The 27,954-nt window shown below is 34.2% G+C and overlaps 1 protein-coding gene across 1 annotated transcript in view; it reads right to left on the bottom strand.

The window, feature by feature from the left end:
* PCSK2 (proprotein convertase subtilisin/kexin type 2) overlaps positions 1 to 27,954 on the bottom strand; it is a 294,327-nt gene that overhangs the window by 247,799 nt on the left and 18,574 nt on the right. Inside the window, exon 2 of the mRNA XM_051975892.1 lies at positions 2,135 to 2,239. Within this exon, the coding sequence (XP_051831852.1) occupies positions 2,135 to 2,239 (105 nt within the window). The remainder of the gene's footprint in view (positions 1 to 2,134; positions 2,240 to 27,954) is intronic.

A 27,954-nucleotide genomic window follows, 5' to 3' on the forward strand; every position in this document is an offset into this window, starting at 1 on the left:
AACTTCTTTGGGTGAGAAAATAGTGACTTAACTCAGAAAATGTTACATTGATGAGTTGGATTTCTAGAACAGATAAAATCCTGGTAGTGTAAAGAGTGGCGTCTCAATAATATTTTTCAGTGCTGTGCTTTTTTTTCTCAGAATAAGTAATGGAAAAGGAGATCGAAATAGGGATGGATAGAGATAAATGGAAACTGGAGCAACAAAGTAGATAGTGTCAAAGGTTTAGATGTGGACACACAGTCCTTGGGAGGTCAGGATCTAGATGCTTGACTTCCCTCAGGCCTGGCCTCTGGGGATCTGATTCAGAAAGTGGAGCAATAGCAGAGTCAGTTGTAGGATAGAAAATGAGAAGAACTCTTCCTTAAGTTAATCATTAAGTACCAAATTCTTCTCCCAAGTCTACTTTCCTTCACAAACATTGATGGGGAAGACTGCCTGTGTTCTGGCTTGGTCCGGGGACCAGCTATAAGTAGTACATGGTAACATGTGCTAGTCTCGAGATATCTGTCAGATTCCCTGTCTCTCTTCCCCCTAACTCCCAGAAAAATTTGCCCCCGCTGCTGGAAATACAGTTCAACACATAGATTTGGTTTAAATTATGTCTCTTGATGCAGAGTGCTTCCACCTATTAGTGACAGCATTAAGAGTTTTAGTAATTGTGTTTCTCCTACTAGTACCATAGTAGGAGATCGTGCTATAGTTATTAAACTTACCAAAAGGTGAAAAATATATTGTGCAGAATTATCTTTTAGTAAATATTTTTACTATTCTAATTCTTCAACCCCTTGTCACTCAAGGGAGAGCAGACAAGCTCAGGTACCAAATAAGAGAAACCAAGAGGAAAATGAAATACTTCGTGATCACTTGGAAGGAAAGAAGGGATGATTTTAAGAATTAAATTAATGGAGAATATCAGAGGTTCCTGGCTGTGACAAGAATGGAAAAGTGGCAGCATTGAGAGCCTATTTTGGCTCCCAAGTTTTGGATCCACCAGTATGGACAATGATTCTGGAGAATGCTATGCCTTGAATGGAATTTGGAAATTGTGTTTATTTCCTTTATTCCTGTAATGGCCATGCTAGGGTTAAAACAATGGAACTTTGTTTTTCCTGGAATTGGATCATACCTATATAATAATAGTGCAAAATCTAAAGAAAGCTGAAATTGCAGAGCTCAGTGAAAGATGTTCTATTATATGCTGTTTATTGCCTTTATTAGATGCATGCAAAATGTAAAACAGGATAGTCTGTTTTAGAGAAATTTGGTTGTACTAAAGTCACACGAGGAAATATGATTTGTGATTGCTTGGGATATGTGAGCTATTTCTCATTGGGTATATACACACTTTTGATTGGGTATATAGATACCTTTCTAGAATTTCTTATCCTGAGGTCTAAGAACATTTCTTTTTAAGAATTTTGATGTTATATTTCAATACAATTAGTTTCTTTTGTAATTCTATGTATTTTATTCTACAAATTTAAAAACATTCCTAGAATTTATTAGCTTTGTCAGATTGCCAAAGGAGCCTATGACCCCAAAATGTTAAGTATGCGAGCCTTGGAGTAATGCAACAGTTTGGCCATCTGGAAAGGGGCCAATAAGGAAGATAGAAAGTAACCTATTTTCTGAAGAGATTATGACAAATCCCACTCTCTCTGGAGTGAGTGACATTTACAGAATAAATGTGGGGTATTTCAGAGCCTGATCCTTTTTGGTGAATAGGTTGAAGTAAATTGTTAGTAATTAAAAATTGAGTAAACTTTATTTAAAAACTGCTGTAGACATTTTGACATAAGCCTTAACTACTTTTTTAGGCAGACATATGTAGCATGTAGCATTTAAGAATAAAGTGGGAGAAGATTGCAAATCCAATTGGGACTTTAGCCTATGTACACCTTCCCTACCCCCTTTTTAAATTTTCAGCTGCAATGTCCTTTTTAATATAATAGTTGCATTGAGACATACTTAAATGAATGCATCATTTGGGTTGGTCAGTGTCCATTTGTTATATTAAACTGGCTTTCTATGCTCAGAATTTGGAGACCCTTTCCCAAATCATCCTTACCCCCTCTTCTGCACAATTTAATATAAAAGCAAGACTGGATAGACACATTAAAGATAGCCTTACCCTGGGATCTGTCTCCAACTTCTGCTTATGGGGCAGACTGCGTCTTCTCTTAGTCTTGGCAAAGCCATTGTGGTAAAAGTGGTATAAGCCTCCTGTGAAGGGGAGCTGGAGAGAAGGAACAAGCAAGGGAATGATTAACCTCTTTTAAAAGCCCAATGATAGCAAAATTAAAAGCTCTTGGAACCAGCTTGATATGGATATAGGTGATCTGGGGAAACTAAAGCCTCAGTCTCTGAATTGCTTGGCTAAATAAGCATCTACCTCTTGTCCTTCTAAATCTGGGTTAAAGCCAATATTCTCACTATTTTTTAGTCACTTTCACTATACATGCATATATTTCTCTGCATTTCCTAATTCTGTTTTCTTTGTCCAAATCTCAATCCACTCACCTAGTCAAATCCATACTCAAAAGGAATTCCTATTTTGATATATCCAATAAGTAATCATCTGTCTTTGCATGAAGCCCTCCAAAGACAGGCAGTCCTCCACTTCTTGGAGCAGTCCATTTCACTTCTGGACAACTTACATTTTAATGAAGTTTTTCTGGTTATCCATTCAATATTTGCCTCTTGACAACTTCTATCTATAATTTTTGCTTCTATCTTTTGGGTCTAAACAGAGAAAATCTAACATCTCTTTCACATGAGAGTTCTTCAAATACCCAAAGAAAGATAAAATGTACCCTCTCCTTCTCTCTTGCCCTGTTCTCAGTCCAGGGTCTTTTGTTCTCCAGCTCAAATATGCCAATTAGCAATGAAGGTAGAGGGAAGGATAATGTTTAGGGCTCATGCTTAAGATTTGGATGGGTTATGGGGTGAAGAAACAACTTTTGAGCTAGCATAATTGTCAAAGTGAGGGTACCATCAATGAAAACAGAAAATTGTCCTCTGGAGTATTTGGTTTGCCAACATACTTCTTATGGTGTCTAGAAGTGAATATAATACTTTATGGTCTCATGAAAACAGTCCATGATGGAGTTTTGTAAGTTTCAAATGAAACCATATTTTGTACTTTATATATGTATTAACTACTGTTAATATTCGTATTATATCTTCGAAGTTATATCTTTTAATGTAGCCTATAATCATGTTAGCTTTTTTTTGGCTATCCTATTATTCTGCTGCTCATATTGAATTTGCTGTCCGTTCTTACACCTTTTCAGAACATATCTTTTCAGACCAACTGCTATTTATTTAACCATAACTCTCACATCTTATACTTTTTTTAAACTCTAGTGCAAAACTTTACATTTAATTCTCCTTCAATTTTATCTTATTAGCTTCAGTGGCATTCTCTAGACTGTCAAGATTCTTTTTGATTTTGACAGTAATTGTGACAGAACCAATCTCTACCAAGATTCCCCTTTCCATCTACAATATGACTTAGAAAAAGAGGCTTTTCTAGAGCTTGATTGTCCTGGATATGAGGCAAGACTCAAGTTGTTTTTTCCTTGGGACCATTTCCTTATGGTTTCTAGTTATATAAATATAGTTTCCTGATCACCTAGGATCATAAAAGCTCCCATCCACATGAACTGGTAACACCACTTAGCAAATAACCACAGATCACAAGAGTTGCCATACTCACCCACATTTATCAAATATGTTTCCATAAGAAGGGGTGTGTGTCTATAGAAACTAAGTGCCGCTGCACATCTTTGCAATGTTAACAGTAGGTAAACCTTTTATTAAGTATTGACCAATGAGTACTGCATTTCATCCCAACACAGAAGCTGAAGAGAGCACCAGCATATAGTTTTCTAATGACTATCCATTGTTAGCTCTCCTTCCCAACTTTGTGTTTGTACAATTGATTAACATATCATTTATATTTTTAATCAAATCATTGACAAAAATATTAAACACCACAGGATGAAAAAAAGATTGCTGGAATATGCCTTGGGAATCCTGTCATATTGACATAAAAATATTAGCAACTTTAGTCATCTAACCAACTTTTGGCAATTTTTGGTATTATTATTTAATTATTATAGATTAAATAATCTACATCTCTCCATTATCTCCACATGAATAATGTGAGATACTTTATCAAAAGCTTTTCTGAAATCATTGTAATATATCCATAGCATTCTCCTGATTTATTAGTTTAGTAATCTTGTCAACAAAGGAAATAAGGTTAGTTTGCCATGACCTTTTCTTGATTAAATCTTGCTGGTTTTTTGAGATCAGTGATTCCTTTTCTACATGTTCACCAACCTTTTTTAAAAATGAAGCATGCTAGAATTTTCCCAGGAACCAAAATTAAGCTCACTGGATTATAATCCCCCCTTCCTTTATTTTCTCAATTAGGACAACATTTATCATTTTCTTCTCCTTTCCCCCCATGATCTTTCAAATAGCACTGCTGATAGCTCAAAAATTATGTCTACAATTTCTTTCAATTTCTGAGTATATAGTTCATATTGACTAAATGATTTGAATTCATCCAGGGAAGCTAGGAGTCCCCTTATTATCTCCTTATTTATCCTGGATATAGACTCCCACACTTCTTTCTTGTTCTTATCTAAATTCTATCCTTCCTACAAGAAATGTTAGTCATAAGAACCTATGTCTTAGAGCTCGAAGTATCTTAGATGCCAGTGATAAACTTAATATGTCAGCTACTGAGATTCCTAGTAGAACCATAGCTAGATTTTTTTTTTTGCTAGTCTCAGATAAAAACAGTTGAATTATATTAGAGATAGGTGATGCTACAGATGAGAATTTGACCTCAGGTACAGGAAAACCATGAAGAAATAAGAGATTGCTAAAAGAGGTAAGCCTGAGAAATATGGCTATAGGATGTCAGAACACATAATTGCAATAAAAGGCTCTATGTGTTGGCAAAAGACCACAAGTTATATTGGTTAATCACAGACCACAAGACAAGAGAGTAGTAATTGCATCTCTCCTTAGATCTTGCCACTTTGGAAGAAATAAAGATTTGGAACTCTCAGAAATAGCTCTGCAACAAACACCTGACAGCAATGAAAAGTATTTCTTGGACAAAGATGAGGGAAATTGAGGCTAGAGATGCTGGTTCTGCCTCCTTTGCAGCCATACACAACTACAGCCACATGTGATCTCTCTCTTCATTTGGGGTGCCAAATCTTTGCACATGGGTGCTCTGTTCATAAATATATAATTTTGGGTCAGATTTTGCAAGCTATTTTGGAGCTTAAGAACTAGATTTTTTTTTTAATCTGGGACAATTTACTTTTTGTCTGTGCAGTTTTTATGTATGATTTCTTGAAATATAGATCTGAAAAAAACAGGCTATAAAAAATTAATGATTTTGAAGGAGTCTAGTGATTTGCTATTGTGTTTCAAATGGAGCTAATTGACTAAGCTTTTAAACCCACATCATTCTACCTGTCACTGAATGGTCCATAACAGCCAAACTCATTCCTCTGACTCATTGTTTAGGTTTTGATGGTTTAGAATGAGTGTAAATAGCTATTATTTTGCTCTGTTAGGAAACTTTGAGGATCTTTCCCTCCCAGATTGATATTTTTGCAATGGTAAATTAGGCCATCTTTTGTCCCATTTCTTAGCTCTTAATCACTGAATGGACATAACTTTAGATATACTAGGCCTGGGAAAGACCTTCATTTAGAAAGACCAACGTTATCCATTGCATCATGGGCTATTCCCAGTCACCTTGACTTTTGCTACTAGACACCTTGCTACTAGACTTCCAATGACTTTGAAGGAGAAAGTGAGACTGAAAACTTTTCTGTGCTGTTCCGTCTCACTTAAATCCAATTTACACACAGATCCTTGTGACATCATTGGTCCTCTTCCAGAAGGATGAACAATAATAATCTCTTTCTATATTTGATAGATAAGGATAAAGGCCCAAAGAGATAAAATGAGTTGCCTAAGATTACACAGTTAATAGGTAAGAGAAGCTCCCTCTTTTGTAAAATGGCTGGTCTCAAAAAAAAAAAAAGTAAAATGGCTGGTCTCAAAGTTTTGTAACTGTTTCTTCTACTTTGCTTTAAGATCCCCAAATCTTAGAGTTGGAGAGTTTATGATCAGGAATATCACATAATGTACTGAACTGGAAGTCAAAAGACCTGGTTTCAAATTCTCCCTAAGATACTTAACTAGCTGTGTAATCCTATGTAAATTAATAAAACTTTTATGTAAAATGCTAATAATAGTAATTATATTATCTACCTTACAGGGTCATTGTGAAGATCAAATGAGCTAATGTGTGTGTATACACACACACACACACACACACACACATTGCTTTGAAAAACTTAAAAGCACTATAAAATATTAGTTATTATTTTACCAATTTTAATGGTTCCCAACCTATGGACTGTTAACTCTGGGGAGCTGTGTTCTTATTGAAGGAGGAAATATAAATACACATTCAAATTCATAGTAGGTATTCACTAAATAATTATTGATTGACCATTTTAACCTCACTTTATTTTCCTCTCTTTCCCCATTATTCTCTCATTAATAAACTGAGAATTGGACATGAGTCTTATAGCCATTTAGGTTAGCTATGGCAACAAGAAGTAGCCAGTGTACTCATAAGACACCAAAGTAAGCAAAATGGAAATCAGTTGTTAGGAATAGTTTAAAGTTCACTCAGACAGTGGAAAGAGCACTGGTTGCACAACAGTGGGGCTTGGATTTTCAGCACACCTCAACTTCTGGGTTACTGTACCATCTTGAACTTCATATTTTTGGAACTCAGCTCCCTCTTTTGCAAAATGACTGATCTCACTTAACCCTGATTGCCTCTTATATTTGTGTGTATGTACATATGTACGTGTGTTCAGACCTTTGACTCAATTATCCCACAACAAAGGAACTGAGGCAAACTGAAGTTGTGTTTTGCTCAAGATCACAAAGCTAATAAGTATCTGAAGCCAGCTTATTTGTCATTTGTGCTTTTTTATTTTTTGATAAATATCTTAATTTTTTTTGTCCATTTATCGCCCAGAGAAATAGATTTCATTTCTATAAATTCATATCCAAACCTTAAATATTTTTGATATGGATTTCATCAGAAATAGTTTTTATAAAGATGATTTTTCAAATACATGATTCCATCTTATATAATATTATGTTGCAAATAATACATTAAGATATACTAATTACATATGATAATTATAATGCAGATTTTTTATGCAAAAGATTTTAATTTTTACATAATATAATCATAAACTTTCCAAATCATGAGTGTTTGAGAATTTAATGTTGCATTTTTTTCATAATGCGTTTTATAAATATTTGGATTTTCAGTCCTTAAGAATTTATCATAGTATACAATATGAGATGTTTTCTCCAATTCTCCCAATAATTTTAAAAGATTAGATAGAGATTTGCAAATCTCAAATTTATTGCACATTAACATTCTGACACATTTTGTCCTCAATTATTTTCCATTTATCAATTTTCTAGTGTAGCATTAGATAGTTCATAAATTGTTGCTTTGTAGTACATTTTGACATCTGATGGTTCCTTGGATATTCTTGACATTTTATTCTTCCAAATCAATTTCTCTACTTATATGAAGCATCATTAAATCTATGGATTAATTTTATAATATTGTTATCTTATATATATTAGATTCTATCAACTATATATATTGAATAGTTCTCAAGTTATATAGTTCTTTTGTTTCTGTGAAATGTATTTTACAGTTGTAGTTAGGTATTTCTATGTATGTCTTGGCAGAGTAATTATAGAATAATAGGGATCTTAGAGTAAGAAAGTCCCTTTGTGGTCATTCTGTCCAGACCTAAACAACAAAAGCACTTGATTAAAGGATCACTTGTCAATTTGAGTTTTAATAAAAATCTATGAACTAGAAATATTTTTAAAGATGTCAAGATTAGCACTGACAACTAATTTGAAATCCATTTTCTTTACCAACCCTTTATTTTCCAAATCTGCCAGTCTCTTCTGAAGTCCTTGCCTTCAGTCCTCCAAAGTGAAGAAAATATCATCTGTGCTACCAAGATATTTTGTTTGTTGCCTGCATGGTATTGATTTGCATCATTATAGGGAACTTCCACAGAGATGGGATCACAGATTCACTTGAAGACCTAGAAATACTAATGATATATTTATGTGTTGATCTCATATTCTACTGTTTTGTTAACACTATTTATTATCTTGATTATTTTTGGTTGTCTATTGAATTTTCTAAGCAAATCATTGCATCGTTTCCAAATAGAGGTAATGTAGTTTCTTTCCTCCCTGTATTTATTTTTTATTTTTCTTGACATATTATTATTATTAGATATTCTTTCTAAAATAATAGCAGTAATATTTCCAAAGTTATTATTTTGTAAAAATGTAAGAAATAATGGTGAGAGTGGATACCCTTGTATAAACAGTGTTTTTGGTAGGAAACATGTAATATTTTACTATTGAAATAAAATTCCATCTCTGATTTAGCTAAACCTTTCTATTCCATTGCTGTTAGTGGTTTTTAATGTGCCTGAATGCTATGTTATCTATGGCTTTTTCCACATCTCCAGAGAGGATTTAATTATTAATGTGATCATGGAATCATAGAATTTTTGATATATCATTTGATTTCCCCCCCTAACATTAAATCATCCTTCCTTGAATTACTGACATAAATACAAAGTGGCTATTTAAAAATGTTTAAATATATGCGTATATATTGTTGTGTCCTATTTTTATTTTAATATTTCACTTTGTATTTAGTACTTATTTAATTTGGTATTTTACTTAGTTAAATAGCAAATGCCATTTACTTAAAATTGCAAATAGCAAATACTGTTTAGTATTTGCTATTAAATACTAAAATATTATTTTCTAACATAGTAAATATTTTACTTAGTATTTTACTTAATAGTTTAAATTTTTTTTTAGTTAAGTAAATATTTATTAATCACATTAGTCTAAAATTTTCTTTCTCTATCTTATCTGTCCCTTGTTTGGGGACTAAGAACTAACTGATATCATGGCAAGGATTCCTCCTTTTTGTTTAAAAAAAATACTTCATAAACCAAAACAATGAACAATTCTTTAAATGTTTCATAGATTCAATTGTGTTGAATTCAATAGATTCATTAATATTTAATGAAATATTAAATTGTTATGTTTTTCTATTTTGTCCATATGATTATTTATTTTTATGAAAATTTATGTTTCCTTCATGTTAAAATTGTTGGCATAAAGCAACTTATTCTCTATTGTTTGCACATGAAACATTACATTATATTTTGTAATTTTATAATTATTTATGATATTATTAATTATTAAATAATTAATTATTAATTAAATAAATTATAATTATAAATCATAATTTTACAAAATATTTTGTAAGCTTCTATTATTACTTCTAAATATTTTTCAGAATTTTTAACTTTTGCAGCATAATAAATTCAAGAAACATTTATGAAATACCTACTAATTATAAGGTATAGGTAACTCCAATCATTCAAAACATTTATTTTCATATTAAACTTTCTGCATAAAGAATGCTATGTTAGATACCAAGGGAACATCCATAGTTTGATAACACATGATTCCATCCTTATATACCTTACATAGCCAGAGGGCTTCAAGAAGGATAAGTCATGGCTAATAATTAGATGGGTATAACCCTATGATTTGGCTCCTGTAGAGACAGAGAGAGTCATTGGGTGACTACACAGAAGGTTGAGGGCATAGATGGGGATGTAACTAATAGTAATGGAGTAATAGAAGTTAGAATTGCTTTATGTACATTAAATATAATTTGGGGACTCAGGTAAGTAAGAAAGACTCCAAGGGAAGCACATCTTTGAAGGAAGGTGCCCAATGCTCTTATTTCCCCTGAATGTGTAGGATACTTAATTGTCTAGGAAACTGATTTTTGCAATAATAGATAATAATATTTTGCACTTGTATATTTTCCTTCAAACTTCTCTAGGTGTTTTTACATGCACTAATTTTCTCATTTAATATTCATGTATTTTTCAGTATCAAAAATATAATATAAATTAGACCAAATTATGCATTTCTGACTCCTTTCCTACGAGAGGTAGCATGGAGAAGTGGATAGAGAGCTGGCCTCAAAGGCAGGAAGACCAGGATTTAAGTCTTCAGTATCTCTTGCTCTTCAGGCCCCCTATTCCCTCTGACTGAAAAGAGTGGAGGGTGTGTCATAATAATGTGACTTAAGTGGAAGGATTGTTGTGAAGATCAAATGAGATAATGTTTACAAAAAGCTCTTAGTACAGTATTTGACACATAGCAAGCATTATATACAATATAATACTATTCCCTTCCTAGTTTACTGAAAAATTTTGTATCATATCCTACTTTTTTTTAGTATATTGCCCTATTCTATTAGATTATAGATATGCTGAAGATAAAGACTAGTTTAGAGCTTAATGAATAATTAAGTAGGTAACAATACATATTTGTTGAATTTTATATGTTAGCTTTTCTTTCAGTGCAGATTTATTCTCTTTCCCCCCATTTTTTGTTGAAACTCTGCTTTTGACTTGCTTCTGCTTCCTAGGTTATTTTGAGCTATTCTATAGGTTTTTTTTGTTGCATCTGACTCTTTATGACTCTATTTGGGGTATTCTTGGCAAAGATTCTGTAGTGGTTTGCCATTTTCTTGTCTAGCTCATTTTACAAATGAGGTTTGGAAGCAAATGGAGTCGAGTGACTTATTCAGGGTCACATAGCTAGTAAGTGTCTGAAGCCATATTTAAACTCTGGAAGATGAGTCTTCCTGGCTCTAGGCTGAGTGCTCTATCCATTGTGCTACTTAGGTACCCCTAGGTTATAGGTTATTTTTATTAATAAGATCATAGACTTAAAACTAAAAAAGACCACAGAAATTGTCTATCCCATCCCTCTCACTTTTACAGGTAAAGAAACTGAGGTGATAGAGGTAGCAAATGGAAGAACATAGATCAGAAGTCAAAACTTTTGATTCTGAATCTGGCAAGAATGCTGTATATAGCTGTTCTTGGTCTCTAGATAGCAGATTTGGTTCAGCAGGTTACAATTATTTGACCTATTATAATTCAGTTAAATAGTAAAGTGGATAGAGAACCTATGAAGCAAACTTCAATTAAGTACTGAGGTATTTTGGAATTAAAGGGAAAATGGCAATTTTTTGGGGAGTTATGACAGGGTCAGACACTCTAAAGTGCACTTCTGATAGAGAATCATGCGATAAGAAGTCTGAGAAATTTACTTAAAAATGAAATTCAAAAGTTTAGATCCTATCCAGTCTGGAACTTTAAAAAAAAGTACTTCTAATTGTCTTATCTGGATTTTTCTTTCTCAATATGCATGTGGTTTTTTTTTTCCCTTTTGTGAATGAAGTCTAGATAATACACTTGTAGAATGTGAAAAGAAAGGAAAGAGGGAGTGTTAGACTTGAGCATCCAATTATATGGGCAGCAGAAAAAGAAAAAAGGCAGTGAATGATGCATTGTGTCAGATTTTAGGGCTAAGCATATGCATATGTACATACATACATATATGCATTATGTATATACACCATATTTGTACAGAAGTATATATCTATTTGGCATATTAGTGTATACATATATTATAAATATAAACTATATATACTGGATTTCTATCAGGAGCCCTTAGGCCATGGGGTTTGATTTAAGATATTATGATCCTCTTTTCTGAGTCAAGTTCTCATATGGTATTTGCCTATGTAGTTGGCTTATCTCACTATTCAAAACTGTATCCCTTCCACCAGGTTTTTATTTACTGACCTTGCTTAGTTCAAATAATTCATAAGACTCTGATGATAGGCAAGTTCTGGTACCGATCAACAATAGTTACCTTTTTTAAGGCCTGTAACACTTTTTTTTTTAAGCTCCCATAATACTTTTTCTTACTCTCAAGGTCTTGAATGATTTCTCACATCCCTCCATTTCTAGACTCTATTTCCCACAACTAGCAAACAACAAACATTTTTGATATTTAATATGAAACATTATAAAATTTAAATAATTCTTCTGCTGCTCCCTTCCCTTTGACTAAATTATCAGGAAAAAGTTACATCACTGCAGAAATCATGAGATTTCAAAGTTAGAAGGAAACTAACTACAAAGGACATCTAGACCTCAATTTAGAGATGAAGTGATCAAAGGTCACATTGCAAGTTAGCAGTGAAGATCAGATTAGTAAATATTTTTTATGCCCTCAACTTCAGGACTTTTTCTTCTAATATAACCAATGATTTACATGGACAACTAGTCAAAAAAATCAAATGTTAAGGCTTTTGGTAACAATTTCCATTGCTATTAATTTTTTTTACTTTCCTAACTGTCAATTTTTTAATGCTGGATTGTTTAAATGTTCATGCCCAGAGCTTGGTAGCCTATCCTAATTTGGATGGCTCCAGTAATATAATTATGTCTTTTAAGCAGTGGTAAAAGTACTACAGCAGCCCAACACAAAACCCTTGGGAAAGACTTCATGAGGAATAGCTCCCCCGGCTAGGCCAATGGGAATTGGATTAAGCTCAATGATTTAGCCATCTTGCCAAGAGGTCTGGTATATGAATAAACAGTTTTTTATGGTACTGTGACTCTGTGAATTGGTTCTTGTTCATTAAAAATCCATAGGCTCTGAAGCAAGTTTACAGTAAGTTATCCATTTGTATCTTTCAGACTAAATGTTTTATGAATATATTTTTATACTAACCTTAAAGACTTTCCCAGGGGAGTTTCTGACAGTTTCTGGTAATTTGATACTTTGATAGATCTACAGTTTTATCAATGTGGGTACTATGTCTATGTCTGCAGATGTCAACTTCCATACTTTCTTAACCTAGACCATTCTTGAAAGCTTTTATGTCTCCACTGTCAGATACTTGCAAATTATCATTGTGAAAACAGAAAAGAGCTGTCTTAGATTTAGAACAATTTTGTATTTTTGTCTGTTTTGTGGACAAAATAATCAACCAGGATGGTGCTGAATCTTTTGATGATAAAACTCTCCATGGTAGTCTAGGTTGATTCTTAGAGAAAAGACATATTGTAAAGATAATTAGAACTGGGATAGTTGATCTGTGAGGGAAGAAAGCCAGCAATTTCTCATACATTCTGTAGTTATCTAAAAGCAGAATGTTAAAAAAGAAAGAGAACTCCTGTGTTTGTATCCCAAAAAGATCATAAAAAAAGGGAAAGGACCCACATATGCAAAAAATGTTTTAGCAGCTCTTTCTGTAATGGCAAGAAGCTGGCAATTCAGCAGATGCCTATCAGTTAGGAAATGGCTAAATAAGTTGTGGTATATGAATGCAATGTATTATTAATCTTCTATAAGAAATGATCACCAGGATAATTTCAGAGAGGGTTGGAGAGACTTACACGAACTGATGCTGAGTGAACAGAACCAGGAGATCATTATACAAGGCAACAACATGATTATGGGATGATCAACTGTAATGAACTTGTATCTTTTCACCAATGAGATGATTCAGGCCAATTTCAGATGGAAAGAGCCATCTGCATCTAGAGAGAGGACAATGGGGATTGAATGTGGATCACCACATGGTATTTTCACCTTTGTTGTTATTTGCTTGCTTGTTTTTTTCTCTCATTTTTTTCTTTTGATTAGATTTTTCTTGTGCAGCTTAATAAATGTGGAAATACATTTAGAAAAATTGCACATGTTTAACATTTATTGCATTACTTGCTATCTAGGAGAAGGGGGAGGTGGGGAGGGAGGGAGAAAAATATGGAATGCAAGGTTTTGCAAGGGTGAATGTTGAAAATTATCTTTGCATGTATTTTGAAAAATACAAAACTATAGAAAGAGAGAGAGAGTGTGTGTGCGTGAGAAAGGGAAGAGAGAGAGAAAAAGAGAGAGAAAGAGAGAGAGAGAAAGAAAGAGAAAGAGAGAGAGAGAGAGAGAGAGAGAGAGAGAGAGAGAGAGAGAGAGAGAGAGAGAGAGAGCGAGCGCGAGCGCATATGCCGGGCTTTATAATGACCCATTTCAGTTCATTGACATAATGGTATGTCTTTCTCCTGATTAGAGGGAAGGATCAGAGGAAGAGAAAGCAGGAGAAGCATTAGAAACAGTTTTGTGGCCAACAAGTGTGGCTACAGAGCCTTGGTTTCCTGGAAGACTTTTTTTCCATCTTCATTTGTTTTTGTGTGTCTTACATATTAGATAATTCTACAAGCAGATTGCAATATTAGGTATAGAGTATACCCCCGAACTGGTCAATAAGGACTCTGCAGCAACAGCTCAATGATACTTTAGCCTTTCCCTCTTGTCTTGACTGTCCTGGTGTCTGAGAACTCCATAAGGCACTTCGTCTGTCCCCATGACTATACTCAAAACCTTCCCATGTTGGTAGGAACTGCCAAAATTTATGTTCTAGCCATGGCTTTTGGGAGCTCATAGTTATTCCCTTCCTACAAGGAGGGATGAGAGTAGAACTTTTGCAGCAGCCTGGCGTGACAATAAAATGAAGAGATGTAAAAATGATGATTTTCATCTACTATTGCTTACTTGTGGGATGTTAGGTTTTGCTCCCACAAATGTGTCCAGCATGAAGCTAGGCTGACTGACAATTGCTTGTTAGGGTGATGGTTTATCAACAACTCACCTTAAAAAGTGTTATTTAAAAATCTATTAAGAATGTTATATAGGGTTATCCTGGACTAGATTTAAGCTCTTTGGTGGAAGGCAATGCATTCATTTATTTTCATATCTTTCTTTAATGCCTGCATATTTTAGGACTTAATAAAGTTTTTAATTAATTAATTAAACATATTATCCATTGTTTGGATGAACAATAATAATTTATGTTTAGGTGATATGTCATTATAAAAAAATGCTTTCCATTCATCACCTGAGATAATGAATGTTATAGAACTTTGAAGAGATTGTAGATAATATTCAGTCTTATTTCTTTCCTTTTTAAAATGAGGAAAGTTAACCCCAGAGAGAAGGTTGAAGTGACTTCCCTAGAGTGACACAGCTAGCTCATTTTAGGGGCAGGATGAAAAGCTCAGTTTCTAAGTCCAGTCCTAGACTGAATAAGATTCAGAAACTGAGAAAATGCTGACTGTAATCAGATTGCAGTTTGTGTTTGTGGAGGAAAAAATGATTCCAATTGGTCCTTTTGTAGTATATGTGTGTGTATGTTTGTGTGCATTCTGCTTTCTTAACTTCTTAAGCACCAAGTTCGGTTCAACAGAAAAGACTTGGATGAAATTCAAACTAAAGGGTGTGATTCCGGCCTAGCTGCCAGACACCCTGCTCTGGTTTCTAGAATGTGGAGTCCTGGTTTGAATTCTAAGTACTCTCAGAATTGAAGAAAAGACTATATGAAGAGATCAGTTTCTAAGAGTAAGAGTGTAGGAAGAAGAGGGCCGCAAAGGCAGGTGCTATGTAACTCACTTTCCCTCCTACACAGCCTTCAAATCACATTCGGCTGATCTTGCCTCAAGTCTCCTAAATGGAATGCTAATCTTATAAACAACAGAGATGTACTGAAATCAGCCTCTCATCTTCAAACTGAAAGCCCCAGTATTCAAGCAGGAAACCTCTTATATAGTCCAAGAAATTTCATATTGACAAACTGTTTTTTCTTTATTAATGAAATATTGTTCTCCCCCAGGACATTTTTTTTTCAAGATATAAAATGTATACCCTTACATATGTGTATAGACAATACAAATTAAATATACAATAGCAAATATGTTTACATTTACATGTTCAACACAAAATATATATGCAGTACACAAATACAACATACATATACGTTTACATATGCACATACAGATACATAATATACACATATACATATACATACACACACACTATATGTGTGTGTGTCTATGTATACACACACACACATATATCACCCAAAACATTTTAAGGCCTAAAAAGTCCCATGGCTTCCAAATTCAAATATTTAAATTCAAGAACCATGGGACTTTTTTAATAAAAAGGGAAGAAAAAAGTGGAAGAATCAACAGAATGCTACTTTGAAGACCCTGGTCACACAGAGACAATTGAGCTATAATCTTCATCTCCTAGAGAATTGTTCACAAATTTATAGGAGCTCCCTGTAAATTTCCCACTGATACTACATTCCCTTCCTTCCCTAGCCAGACTTACCTCCTTTTACTTCTCATCACATATCAGTGGTTCTCAAACTTTTGCTCTCAATATCTTTATCCTATTAAAAATGATTGAAGATCTGTCCAAAGAGTTTTTGTTTATGTGGGTTATAGTTATAGATATTGATCACATTAAAAATAAAAACCAGTTATGATTTTGTAGACTCTCTGAAAGGATTTCAGAGATTCCGAGGATGCTCTGGACCAGATTTTGAGAATCACGGACATATCTAGTCTAAAAAGTGTCTTGGTACCCAAATTATAATTAGGGCAGTGTAACCAGGGTTTTTCTGGAGTGTTGACAAATGAGAGAGCAATTCTTCTCTATAGGGACAGTTTTCTGACCATCTCATTTTTCCATCCTGGAGCATCCAATCCCTCTTGCAAGGCTATTGTCCATGATTCCTGCCTTGTTACTTTCCACCCTCTTGATTTTTTTGGGATGGGTGAAATAGTGGATGGTTGTTGGCAAATTTACCTGAAGGAGGGGAGGACGAGTAGAGTGGGACTGTCCAATGTGCTTTTTTCATGCTTGCTTAACTGAATTTCACCAGATAGCAGAATTCATAGTAAAGATGTTGCATACTGTCCCCCCATAAACTCCACAAAACTAAACTAGAGGACAAGTAGGCTGTGTCTCTTAAATTTCTAGCTGAGCTTACTGTCTCCTTGTTATTCAGTTATGCAATCCTTTCTGCTTTTTCAGTTGCAGTTTGGAATCTAGCCTGGTCAAGGACTGGATAAAATTCCACATCATAAGATGTCTAATTTTATTTTCAGGAGGAACTGCTGTCAGGTGGCTAGGGAAGAGAGCTAGGAAACAAAACAAAATATTTGAATCTTATTGCTAGTTTTGCCCAGGGAGACTGCCAACCTCATTTGTTGAATATCTCCTTATAAACAAAGTACATTTAGACCTCAAACTGTGTTATAAAGTGGTTATCAAAACTCGGATAATGACTAAGAAATAGAGTGGTGGATCCGTGGAATAGATTAGGCACAAATTACATTATAGTAAATAACCATAATCATCTAGTATATGATACAAACTCATTATTTGACATAAACTGATGGGAAAACTAAAAAAAAAAAGTATGGCAGAAACTAGGTATAGACCAACTTCTTATACCATATACTAAGATAAGGTCAAAAAGAGTACATGATTTACACATTAAAGATGATATCATAAGTAAATTAAGAGAGTATGGAATCTTTTATCTATCTGATTTATGGATGAGGAAAGAATTTAGGACTAAAGAAGTATAGAGAGCATCACAACATGTAAAATAGATAATTTTGATTATATAAAATTAAAAAGTTTTTGTACAAATAAGCATTGCAACCAAAAAGAAATAATACTATAAGAAAAGCAGAAAATGGGGGGAAAGTTTTTTGCAATAAGTATGCCTGATAAGAGCTTCATTTCTCAAATATATAGCAAACTAAGTCAAATTTATTAAAATACAAGTAATTCCCCAATTAATAAAGATCAAAGGATATGAACAGGCAGTTTTCAGACAAAGAAATAAAAGCTATCTATTATCATATATATGCTCTAAGTTACTATTGATTACAGAAATGCAAATTAAAACAACTCTGAGGTACTACCTCATACTTATCAGAATGGCTAATATTAAAAAAGAAAAATATTAAATGTTTTTAAATGTGGGAAAACCAGAACACTAATGCACTATCAATTGCGTTGTGAACTTATCCAACAATTTAGAAGAGTAGTTGGAAATTATATCTAACGGGCTATAAAACTGGGCATACCCTTTGATAAAGCAATGCCACTGGGAGATCTATATCCCAAAGATATACAAAAAAGGGGAAAAAACCTATCTGGACAAAAATATTCATTGTGGTGCCTAAGAATTGGAAGTCAAAGGGATACCCATCAATTGAGGAATGGCTAAACAAATTATGGTATGTGATGATAATGGTATATTATTTTCACTAAGAAATGACAAGCAGGATGATTTCAGAAAAACCTGGAAAGACTTCCATGATCTGAAACATACTAAAGTAAATGAATGAAGAGAATGTTATGCACAGTAACAGTAACATGAAGAATTGTGAGTGACTTAGCTATTCTCAGAATACAATGATCCAAGACAATCCCAAAGTACTAATGATGAAGCATACTATTTACTTCCAGAGAAAGAATTGATATTGATTAAATACAGACTAAAGAATGCTATTTTCACTTTTTTTCATTGTTTTTTATCTGAGTCTTCTTGTACAAAATGACTAACTTGGAAATGTTTTAATTATACATATATTGCCCATATCTGATTGCTTACCATTTCAGGGCAAAGGAGAGAGGAAGGGAAGAATAAAATTTGGAACTCAAAACTTTAAATAAAAATGTTTAAAAATAAGAGTACATGATAGCTCTCTTAGCATTAGAGTTTGGAGAGAAAGACAATAATAGAGCTAGGTTCTGTTTTTAAAGAACTCACAATTTCATGGAGGAGAAAGAACAAGCATCAAGAAAATATGATCAATATAACAGATGTGTTTTATTTATTGTAATAATACAGGGACATACAGATACTTGGATTATGGGGGGAAAAAAGGATGAAAAAGGAAAAGAAATGACCAGTTGTGGAATTGATCTTAGAAGAAAGTAACTCTCTCTGGTGTGATTTAAGAAAAACATTAAAAAGTTCCTCACTATTCCCAGGGTCCTATTTTTGTTAGTCTCCCTTTCCATATACTTCTAAAATTCTGCCATTAGAGATCTATTCATTTAGGTCAGAGAGACTTTCAAAACCTTGCTCAGTTTCCTCTACTGTAAAATAAGTTGGAGAAGGAAATAGCACAGCATAACCTCAAATGGAGTCACAAAGAGTAGGATACAACTAAAAAATAACTGAACTGAATACCTGGGAAACATAATCTGCTCTTCAAGTTCTTCATTTAACACTTTAACTGTCATTAATTAAAAGTCACTGAGTGCATGACCTTGAAAGAATGGAACACAAGATATGATGATGTAGGATGAGAAGAAGAGGAGCACTCTAAAGCCTTTCTGACTGATATTCTCTATGTTCTAAAAGATATTCACCCTTCATTTTTCCCAAAATAGGCTTTTTTCATCATCATTTTTATATCTAGAATTTCTCTGCTCTCACAGATATTGGTCAAGATGGCATAAGGAGATAAACAGATTAGGATTGATCACTTGAGTAGCTCAAGACCCTACCTATGATTTTTTTTAATGTCTCCAAAAGGTTTTTTTTAAAAATTATTCTCATTAAGTTCAATTATCAAGGAAGTAGCTGCATGGCTCAATGGATAGAGCATTGACCTCTAGTCATAAAGATCTGAGTTCAAATCTGGCCTCAGAACTTTACTAGCTATGTGATCTTGGACAAGTCACTTAACCTGTTTGTCTCAGTTCCCTCATCTGTAAAATGATCTGGACAAGGAAATGATACATCACTCCAGTATGTTTTCCAAGAAAATCCCATGGACAGAAGTCCATGGAGTCACAAAGAGTTAGATACATCTAAGTTGATTGAACAACAACCAATTATCAGTTCCATCAAGGATTCAGTTAGAAAAGATGAGAAGAATCAAGGACTGAACAAAACCCATTTAGCCAAAACCACAGGATAAGACTGAAACTCCAGTGAAAAAAGAAATGCAAGGTGATGAAGGGTATTTTACTTTCTCCCATGAAGGTCTATCAGACCCTCAATTATAGATACCCTAATTTAGTTAAATGACATTAGCATGGAGAGATGGTATTTCTATAGTGAGTAGAGAGTTAACAGAGCACTTGGAGAATGATCTCATTGTAGCTTCAAAACAACCCTTTGAGGTGGGTTCTAAATGCTCTTCCTTCTCATCCTTGCCTTCTAGCTTCCATTGACTTTCCTTCAAGTCCCTGCTAAAATCCTACAGGAAGCTTTTGTGATTGCTCTTAATTCTAATGTTTTCTCTTTGTTGATTATTTTCAATTTATCCTGTCTATATCTTGTCTTTATATAATTGTTTGCATGTTCTTCATTAGATTGTAAACAGGGAGGATCTGAAGAACAAGGAGGGTCTTTTGTCTTTCTTTGTATCCAAAGGACTTGAAACAGCACCTGGAATATAGTAGATCATTAACAAATATTTATTGAAATTATTAATTTTAATTCACTTCATTGCATAATTGAAGAAATTGAAGTTCAGAGACAAACGATTTGTCTGTGGCCATAGTTCATAAGTCAGGTTAACAACCATTAATATTAAGGATGTACTATGTCAGGCACTGTGCTTAGCACTTGGAATAGAAATACAAGTAGAAAAACAGTCTATGCTCTCATGGAGATTACATTTTAATGAAGAGCAGTTGGAGAGCCATTTTGGTAGGAGTTATGGGAGAAAAAATTCAGGGAATCAGGAGTGGTCCTCTGAGAGTGTCAGCACTGGAATTAATCTGGGTATATTATTGTGGATCTTTCTTTAGGCTCATTCTATGGGCAATCTGACCCTAGTATCACATCTAGAAAAAAATGGAAGAGAATGTTTGAGTAAAAATGACAGGTTATATTGGATCAAAGGAGAATTTCTAGCTTATTCATAGCCTAGACCTTTTTGCCTAGAAGAGGATGAGGAGCTTTGAGGAGACTTTCAGTATTTTCCCTGGCTGCATTTGGGATTTAGATGGGTTTTGCTTAAGCCAGGAAAGGACTATAATAACATGACAAATATGATAATAGTAATATTATAATATCTAACTTTTATATAGCATTTATTATGTGCCAAACAGTATTCTAAATGGTTTGTAATTATTATCTCATTTGATCCTCATAACAACCTTGGGAAGTGGGTGATATTATGATCCCCATTTTAATAATAATAATAGCTGATTTTTATATAGTGCTTACTATCTACTGGGAATCATTCTAAGTGCTTTACAGTTATTATGTCATTTGAGCCTCTTAACAGCCCTACGAAGGGCTGTTATGATCCCCATTTTACAGAACTGACTTATGCAGAGTCACATAGCTAGTAAATGGCAGAAACCCAATTTGAACTCAGGTTTTCCTAATGCCAGACTTAGTGTGCTATTCATTGAGCCACCTTGCTGCCTTAAACCTGCTATAAAGTTTGCAAAGGGATATACATTTTAAGCTTCTAAAGTTTAAAACTGCATAGTGACTTTGGGGACCTCCAGTATATTCTTATATAATTTGAGTTTCACAACAAGTCTGTGAAGTAGACACTACAGGGATTAATATCTCTTAATTTTTACAGATGACTTACACAACTAGTGTGTGTTAGGATGAGGACCCAGTTTGTCCTCAATCTATGCCCACTATTTTTCCATAGTATACTATGAAGCTAGTCTAGACTATGACTTCAGTTCCATTTTGCTCATCCTTTCTAAATTGGAGAAAAATAGATTGACCTTTAAAATAAAAAAACACAAACCAATAAAGTTTGTAATTTCCTATCAAGCTTTGGTAATAAGTAATTACATACTCTAATTGCTGCAATTAGTCTGGGCTGTCTGGATCTCACCTACAACCACCATACTGGATATCCTTTTGTCTTACACCCACAGAGCCACATTTAATCCCATTATATGAATGGACCCTGCACAAGGAGAAAACATTTTTATCCTCCAGAGGCAAATCCATTCAGAGCAGTACATCTTTCCCCTGGGTAATCTAAGTCCTGACTTTGCAGGCCCAGAAAACACCAGACAACTGGGCATTAGAGGAATTCCAAACTCTAAAGATAAATAAATATTAATCCCACTATTGCTATATAATCTTGTGATGTGGTAGAGAGAGAATTAGAGTCAAGAGATAGTAGTTTAATCCAGGGTGTGCTGGTAAAAAATTTAAAAGCAGTTCTCTTGGGAAAAAAAAGGTATGTAGGACAGATTTTAATTTAATTTGTATTATTAACATTTTCCCATAATTTTCTTACATCTAGATAATCAACAAAACTGTGTCAAACCATGCTGGCTAGTTTTCAAGGTGTAAATGTTCACCCTGAAAATTTAACAATGGCAAAAACAATTGGAGCTGGCTCCTGGTGCTCTACCACAAACATTCTCAACTTCTCTGGGTGTCCTCAGTTTCCTATATTGTAAGATAATAACAACCCTCCCTCTCTTTCTTCCTCCTTCCCTCTCTTTCTCTCTGTCTCTCCCTCCTTTTCTCTGTCTTTCCCTAATACTGTTTCTGCTGTCCCCCCTTCCTTCTTTTTTCTTTCCTTCCCTCTCTTCTTCTGTCTTTCTTCCTCCCTCTCTTTCTCTCTGTTTCTCTTTCTGTCTCTGTCTCTCTCTCCTGTCTTTTTCTGTCTCTCAACACATCAACAAAGTCAAATCACCAATTTTTGTAAGGGGATAGAAATGGCTCTTACATTTTAAAATAATGTTTTAATGTTTTTAAAGGAGATTCCTCCAGCCTTTAATTCAACTTAATCCAATCTAACTAGAATTTATTAAGCGCCTATTATTTTCAAGGAACTTCAACAAAAGAAAAACAATTATTGTCTTGTAAGAACATATATTCTACTGGGATGACTTCAGCATATAAAGAAATAAATATGCATGCTTTTGGAAAGCAAAGTAGTATAGTGGATAGTGTGCTGGACCTGGAATTAAGAAGACTCATCTAACTAAGTTCATATGTCATCTCAGACAATCACTAGCTGTGTGACTATAGACAAGTCACTTAACTCTGACTCAGTTCCTCATCTGTAAAATTAACTGGATACCAGTATCTTTGCCAAGAAAATCCCCAAATGGGGTCACAAAGAATTTAACACAACTGAAAAATGATTGAACATATATATTATTACTTGGGGAGTCAGAGAACACTAATGACTGTTTTCTTACAACTAGAAAAATAGGGTCTCCCACAGGAGATGCCACATAAATTGGGCATTAAAAGACTTTTGAGAGTTAGTAGAAGAAAGGAATGTATGAATGGAATACTGGGAGAAAAACCTGGAAAAAAAAGGTTAGAACAAGATTATGGTAAGCATTTAGCACAATGCCTGACATATAGTAGGTACTTAATAAATGCTTGTTGACTTGATTTGTTGACTGATAAAAGTTTTACATTCTCAACAGAGAAATCAGTGATTCTGCAAAGTCTTTGCTTGAAGAAACATCTGAAGAAAGACTGAAGGCACCGGAAATCTTATTACTCTTTGTACAGATGCAGTTTTCTTTTGCCTTGCAGGCATGACTGGAATAGCTGGTGAATTCTTCAATCAGAAGGACTCCAGTTCTATGGGAGCAGATGATTTGGGTCAAGGAACATTTATTCTACCAAAAGCACAGGGATGAGGATACTTCTGGACAACAAGGGAGAAGTAAGAGTGAAATGATTTTGCAGTGGGTCTCAGCCTTTAATACCCTCCTCTCCCAATTGTCATATTTCTCCAGCATATTTCTCCTGATTGTGTGTAAGTCCTAGTTTCCGTCTATGCACACTTTCAGTGAGCCTATCTGGTCTTTAATGTCCCCCCTCCACTTTAGGGAAAAGAACCTATATGTGCAAAAGTATTTATAGCAGCATTTTTTTCTGGTGGAAAAGAATTGGAAATTAAGGGAATACCCATCAATTGGAGAATGGCTGAACAGATTGTGGTATATGATTATGATGAAACATTATTCGGCTTTAAGAAATGATGAGCAGGATGGTTTTAGAAAAATTTGGGAAGACTTTTGTGAACTGATGCAAAGGAAATGAACAGAACCAGGAGAAAAACAATATTGTAATGGTATCAATTGTGAAATAGTTATTCTAATTAATGAAATGATCCAAGACAATTCAAAAGGAGTCATGATGAAAAATGCTATCCATTAACAGAGTACAGATTTAAGCATACTATTTTATCTTAATTTTTCTTGTTTTCTTTTGAAACATGGCTAACATAGAAATATGTTTTACATGATTCCACTTGTATAATAAATATTACATTGCTTGTATTCTTAATGTAGAAGAGAAGGGCAGAAGGAAGGAAGAGAATTTGGAAGTCAATATTTTTTAAATGAATGCCAACAATAAAGAAATAATAAATGAAATAAAAAGCCTTTTCTGATCCTCCTGGTTCCTAATTCTCCCCTCCTGAATTCACTTTTTGTTTATTTTACATACAGATTTTTTTCATCTGTGAACTATTGTATTCTTCTTTCCCAACCCCTCACTTCACTGGACTGTAGGGTGCTTAAGAAGATAGATTGCCTGATTTTTGTATTTATATTCTTTATGCCTAGCATAGTGCTTCTCATATAACAAACATTTATTTATAGGACATAGAAATGGAGGATGTAGACATTAATTATTATCTTAATTTGAGTGTTTACATTTCTATTGAATGACAAGAATGGCATAGTGTATAAAATAATGAATTTGCCATCAGGAATATCAGGGTTCAAGTCCCACATGTGACACTTTCTGTATGACCATGGAAAGTCATTTATGTCTTCTGACCTTCAGGGAAATCTTTAAGACCATAAGTTGTATCTATGTTTCAATATTCATTGATAAAAGGAGATTCCATGGCAGGAACTCCAAAACTGACCAATATTCATATTAACTCCATTTATAGGGTCAAATATGCCCAATTTATTGGAACCAATGTGGCTAATTAAAATCTGGCATGTTACAGTGAAAGGAGAGTTAGCAAATCTCGCCTCTGACATATACTGAATATATAACTTTGAATAAATCAATAAAACTAAAGGTCTAGTTCTTATGCCCTAAGATGCCAAATTGTATTTGAATGTGAAGGATTGTGTAGTTGATCAATTCTGATGCATTCCTAGCTCATCTAATTGTGACAGTCATTTGAAATATCACAAGGAAAATCTGCTAAGAATACTATATTACCTTAAAGTAAAAGTTGATATCCCAGAATTCATATGGCAACAGAATAAGGTTTTTTTGGAAGTGGGTAAGGAAAACATGTTGTTGGGTGCGTGATGAGAGGGACATAGGGAGATAGGTATAGAAATCTCTAAGCCTAAAAAGAATTAAACTCTGTAAAGGAAGATGGTAACTGGAACTACTCAATAGGAATCTATTCTGTTTTAAGTAAAGTACTATATGAATACTGAGAAAATGATGCACTGTCCCATAAAAATCAATCAGGGAAGAGGAACAACATAGCAGTTTTTGCAGAAGGTAAACAGACTATATTATTTAGATTAATATGGTAAATATGACTCCACTATAGAACTCACATCTTTTAAATAGCTATGCTGTGTGCAGACATCTGACATTAGAAAGGGAGACACAAGCAAAGGTCTTCTTTTGATGGTAACTTCTGTATAGAATTGGTCTTAGCTCAGTCCTACTATGCAAGGATTTCGTCTGAGGTCATTAAAGTCAGAAGCAGTTCTTTTGGCCATAGGATCATAGGATTACAGAGGGAAGAGTTGGACGAGACTTCAAAGGAACTAAGACTCAGTTGAATTAAATGACTTGCCCCAAGATTTGAATCTCAGTCTTCTGACTAGGCAAAAATAAAAACCTAAGAATGTACAAATGTCATCAGATTTTGTACTGTAGAGCAGAGGTCTCAATCCCATGGCTGGTGGGCTACATGTGACATACAGTTTTCCTGCATGTGGTCTGAACTAGAATAAAACATGATTAGAAATATGTAATAAAACAAATGAAGAAAAAACATACAAACATGTAGTTTTCTAAGTCAATGTGAGGTCACCAGGGATCCTTGCATATGGTTTAGCAGCTCCCATTTCTATATGAGTTAGACCACCCTGCTCCAGAGGATCCTATATTCTAAATTTTTAAAGGGGAATTTGGCTTAAAGAAAATGCAAAGCTCTTAAAATGAAATTCTGAAAATGCACAGAAATGACTTCACTAAGAAGGAAAAGGGGAGAGCTTTCTAAAATGTTCCAGATGCTACTATGCTCATTGACCAAATAAGATTTTAAAAAATATATGCATGGAAAATGCAAACCAGGGAGGACAATTATACATGAAAACAGAGTAGCTATTTGTTGGCATAATGGCTAGAGTGCTGGGCCTTGGAGTTGTGAGGAGATGAGTTTAAATCTGGCCTCAGACACTTAACAGCTGTGTGACTCTGGGAAAGTCATTTAACTCTGTTTGATTTAGATTCCTCATTTGTAAAATGGAGACAATAGGAGCAGTTACCTCCTAGTGTAGGTGTGAGGACCAAATTGTGAAATACTTAGCATAGTACATGGTACACAGTAGGTGCTATGTAAATGTTATCTGTAATGTTATCTGTTTTAGTTATTATTTGCCTTTGTCAGCCTCAATTTCCTAATCTATAAAATGGGGATAATTATAACATCCACATTCAAGGGTTGTTTTGAGAATAAATGGAATGAGATTTGTAAAATGCTTTGAAAAACATAACCTATAATCTAAATGCTATTTTACTACTACTACTACTACTACTACTACTACTACTACTACTACTACTACTTCTACTGCTGTTACTACTACTAGTACTAGTACTGCTACTAGTAGTATTACTACTGCTACTACTACTATTACTACTGCTATTACTGGTAGTACTACTGCTACTAGTAGTAGTACTACTGCTACTACTACTAGTACTACTACTACTACTACTTTTACTATTACTAGTACTACTGCTTCTACTAGTACTACTACTGCTAGTATTACTACTTCTACTACTACTAGTATTACTACTGCTACTACTAGTAGTACTACTGCCACTGCTACTACTACTAGTACTACTACTACTACTACTACAGCTACTACTGCTGCTACTACTAGTACTAGTACTACTAATACAACTACAGCTATTTCTACTATTATTACTACTACTGTTACTAGTACTTGTGCTACTACTGCTACTACTAGAAGTAGTAGTACTAGTACTGCTACTGCTACCACTATATGCTGCTACTTCTATTACTACTACTGCTACTACTACTACTAGTACTACTACTGCTACTACTACCACCACCACCACCACTACTACTACTACTACCAATGTTACTACTACTACTACTAGTACTGCTACTACTACTACTGCTACTACTACCACCACCACTACTACTACTGCTGCTACCATTGTTACTACTACTACTACTATTAGTACTGATACTACTATTACTACTGCTACTACTCTAGTACTACTATTACTATTATTATGACTATCACTGCTGCTGCTACTACTACTAATACTACTACTGCTGATGCTACTACTACTAGTATTACTACTGCTACTACTACTATTACTGCTACTACTACTATTACTGCTGCTGCTATTACTACCAATATTACTATTACTGCTGCTGCTGCTGCTACTATTATTACTTCTACTACTACTAGTATTACTACTACTGCTATTGCTAGTATTAATACTAGTACTGCTACTGCTACTACTACTACTGTTACTACTACTAGTATTACTACTACTACTATTTCTATTACTATTAGTACTACTACTATTACTGCTAGTAGTAGTACTAATACTGCTACTGCTACTTCTATATGCTACTACTATTACTGCTACTACTGCTACTGCTACTAGTACTACTATTGCTACTACTACCACTACTACTACTATTATTAGTACTACTACTGCTGCTGCTAATACTACCAATACTACTGCTACTGCTACTACTAGTACTACTAGTGCTGCTGCTGCTAATGCTGCTGTTACTACTGCTACTATTGCTATTACTGCTGCTGCTGCTGCTACTACTACTA

The sequence above is a fragment of the Antechinus flavipes genome, chromosome 2 (assembly GCF_016432865.1).
Source record: "Antechinus flavipes isolate AdamAnt ecotype Samford, QLD, Australia chromosome 2, AdamAnt_v2, whole genome shotgun sequence".
Classification (NCBI taxonomy): domain Eukaryota; kingdom Metazoa; phylum Chordata; class Mammalia; order Dasyuromorphia; family Dasyuridae; genus Antechinus; species Antechinus flavipes.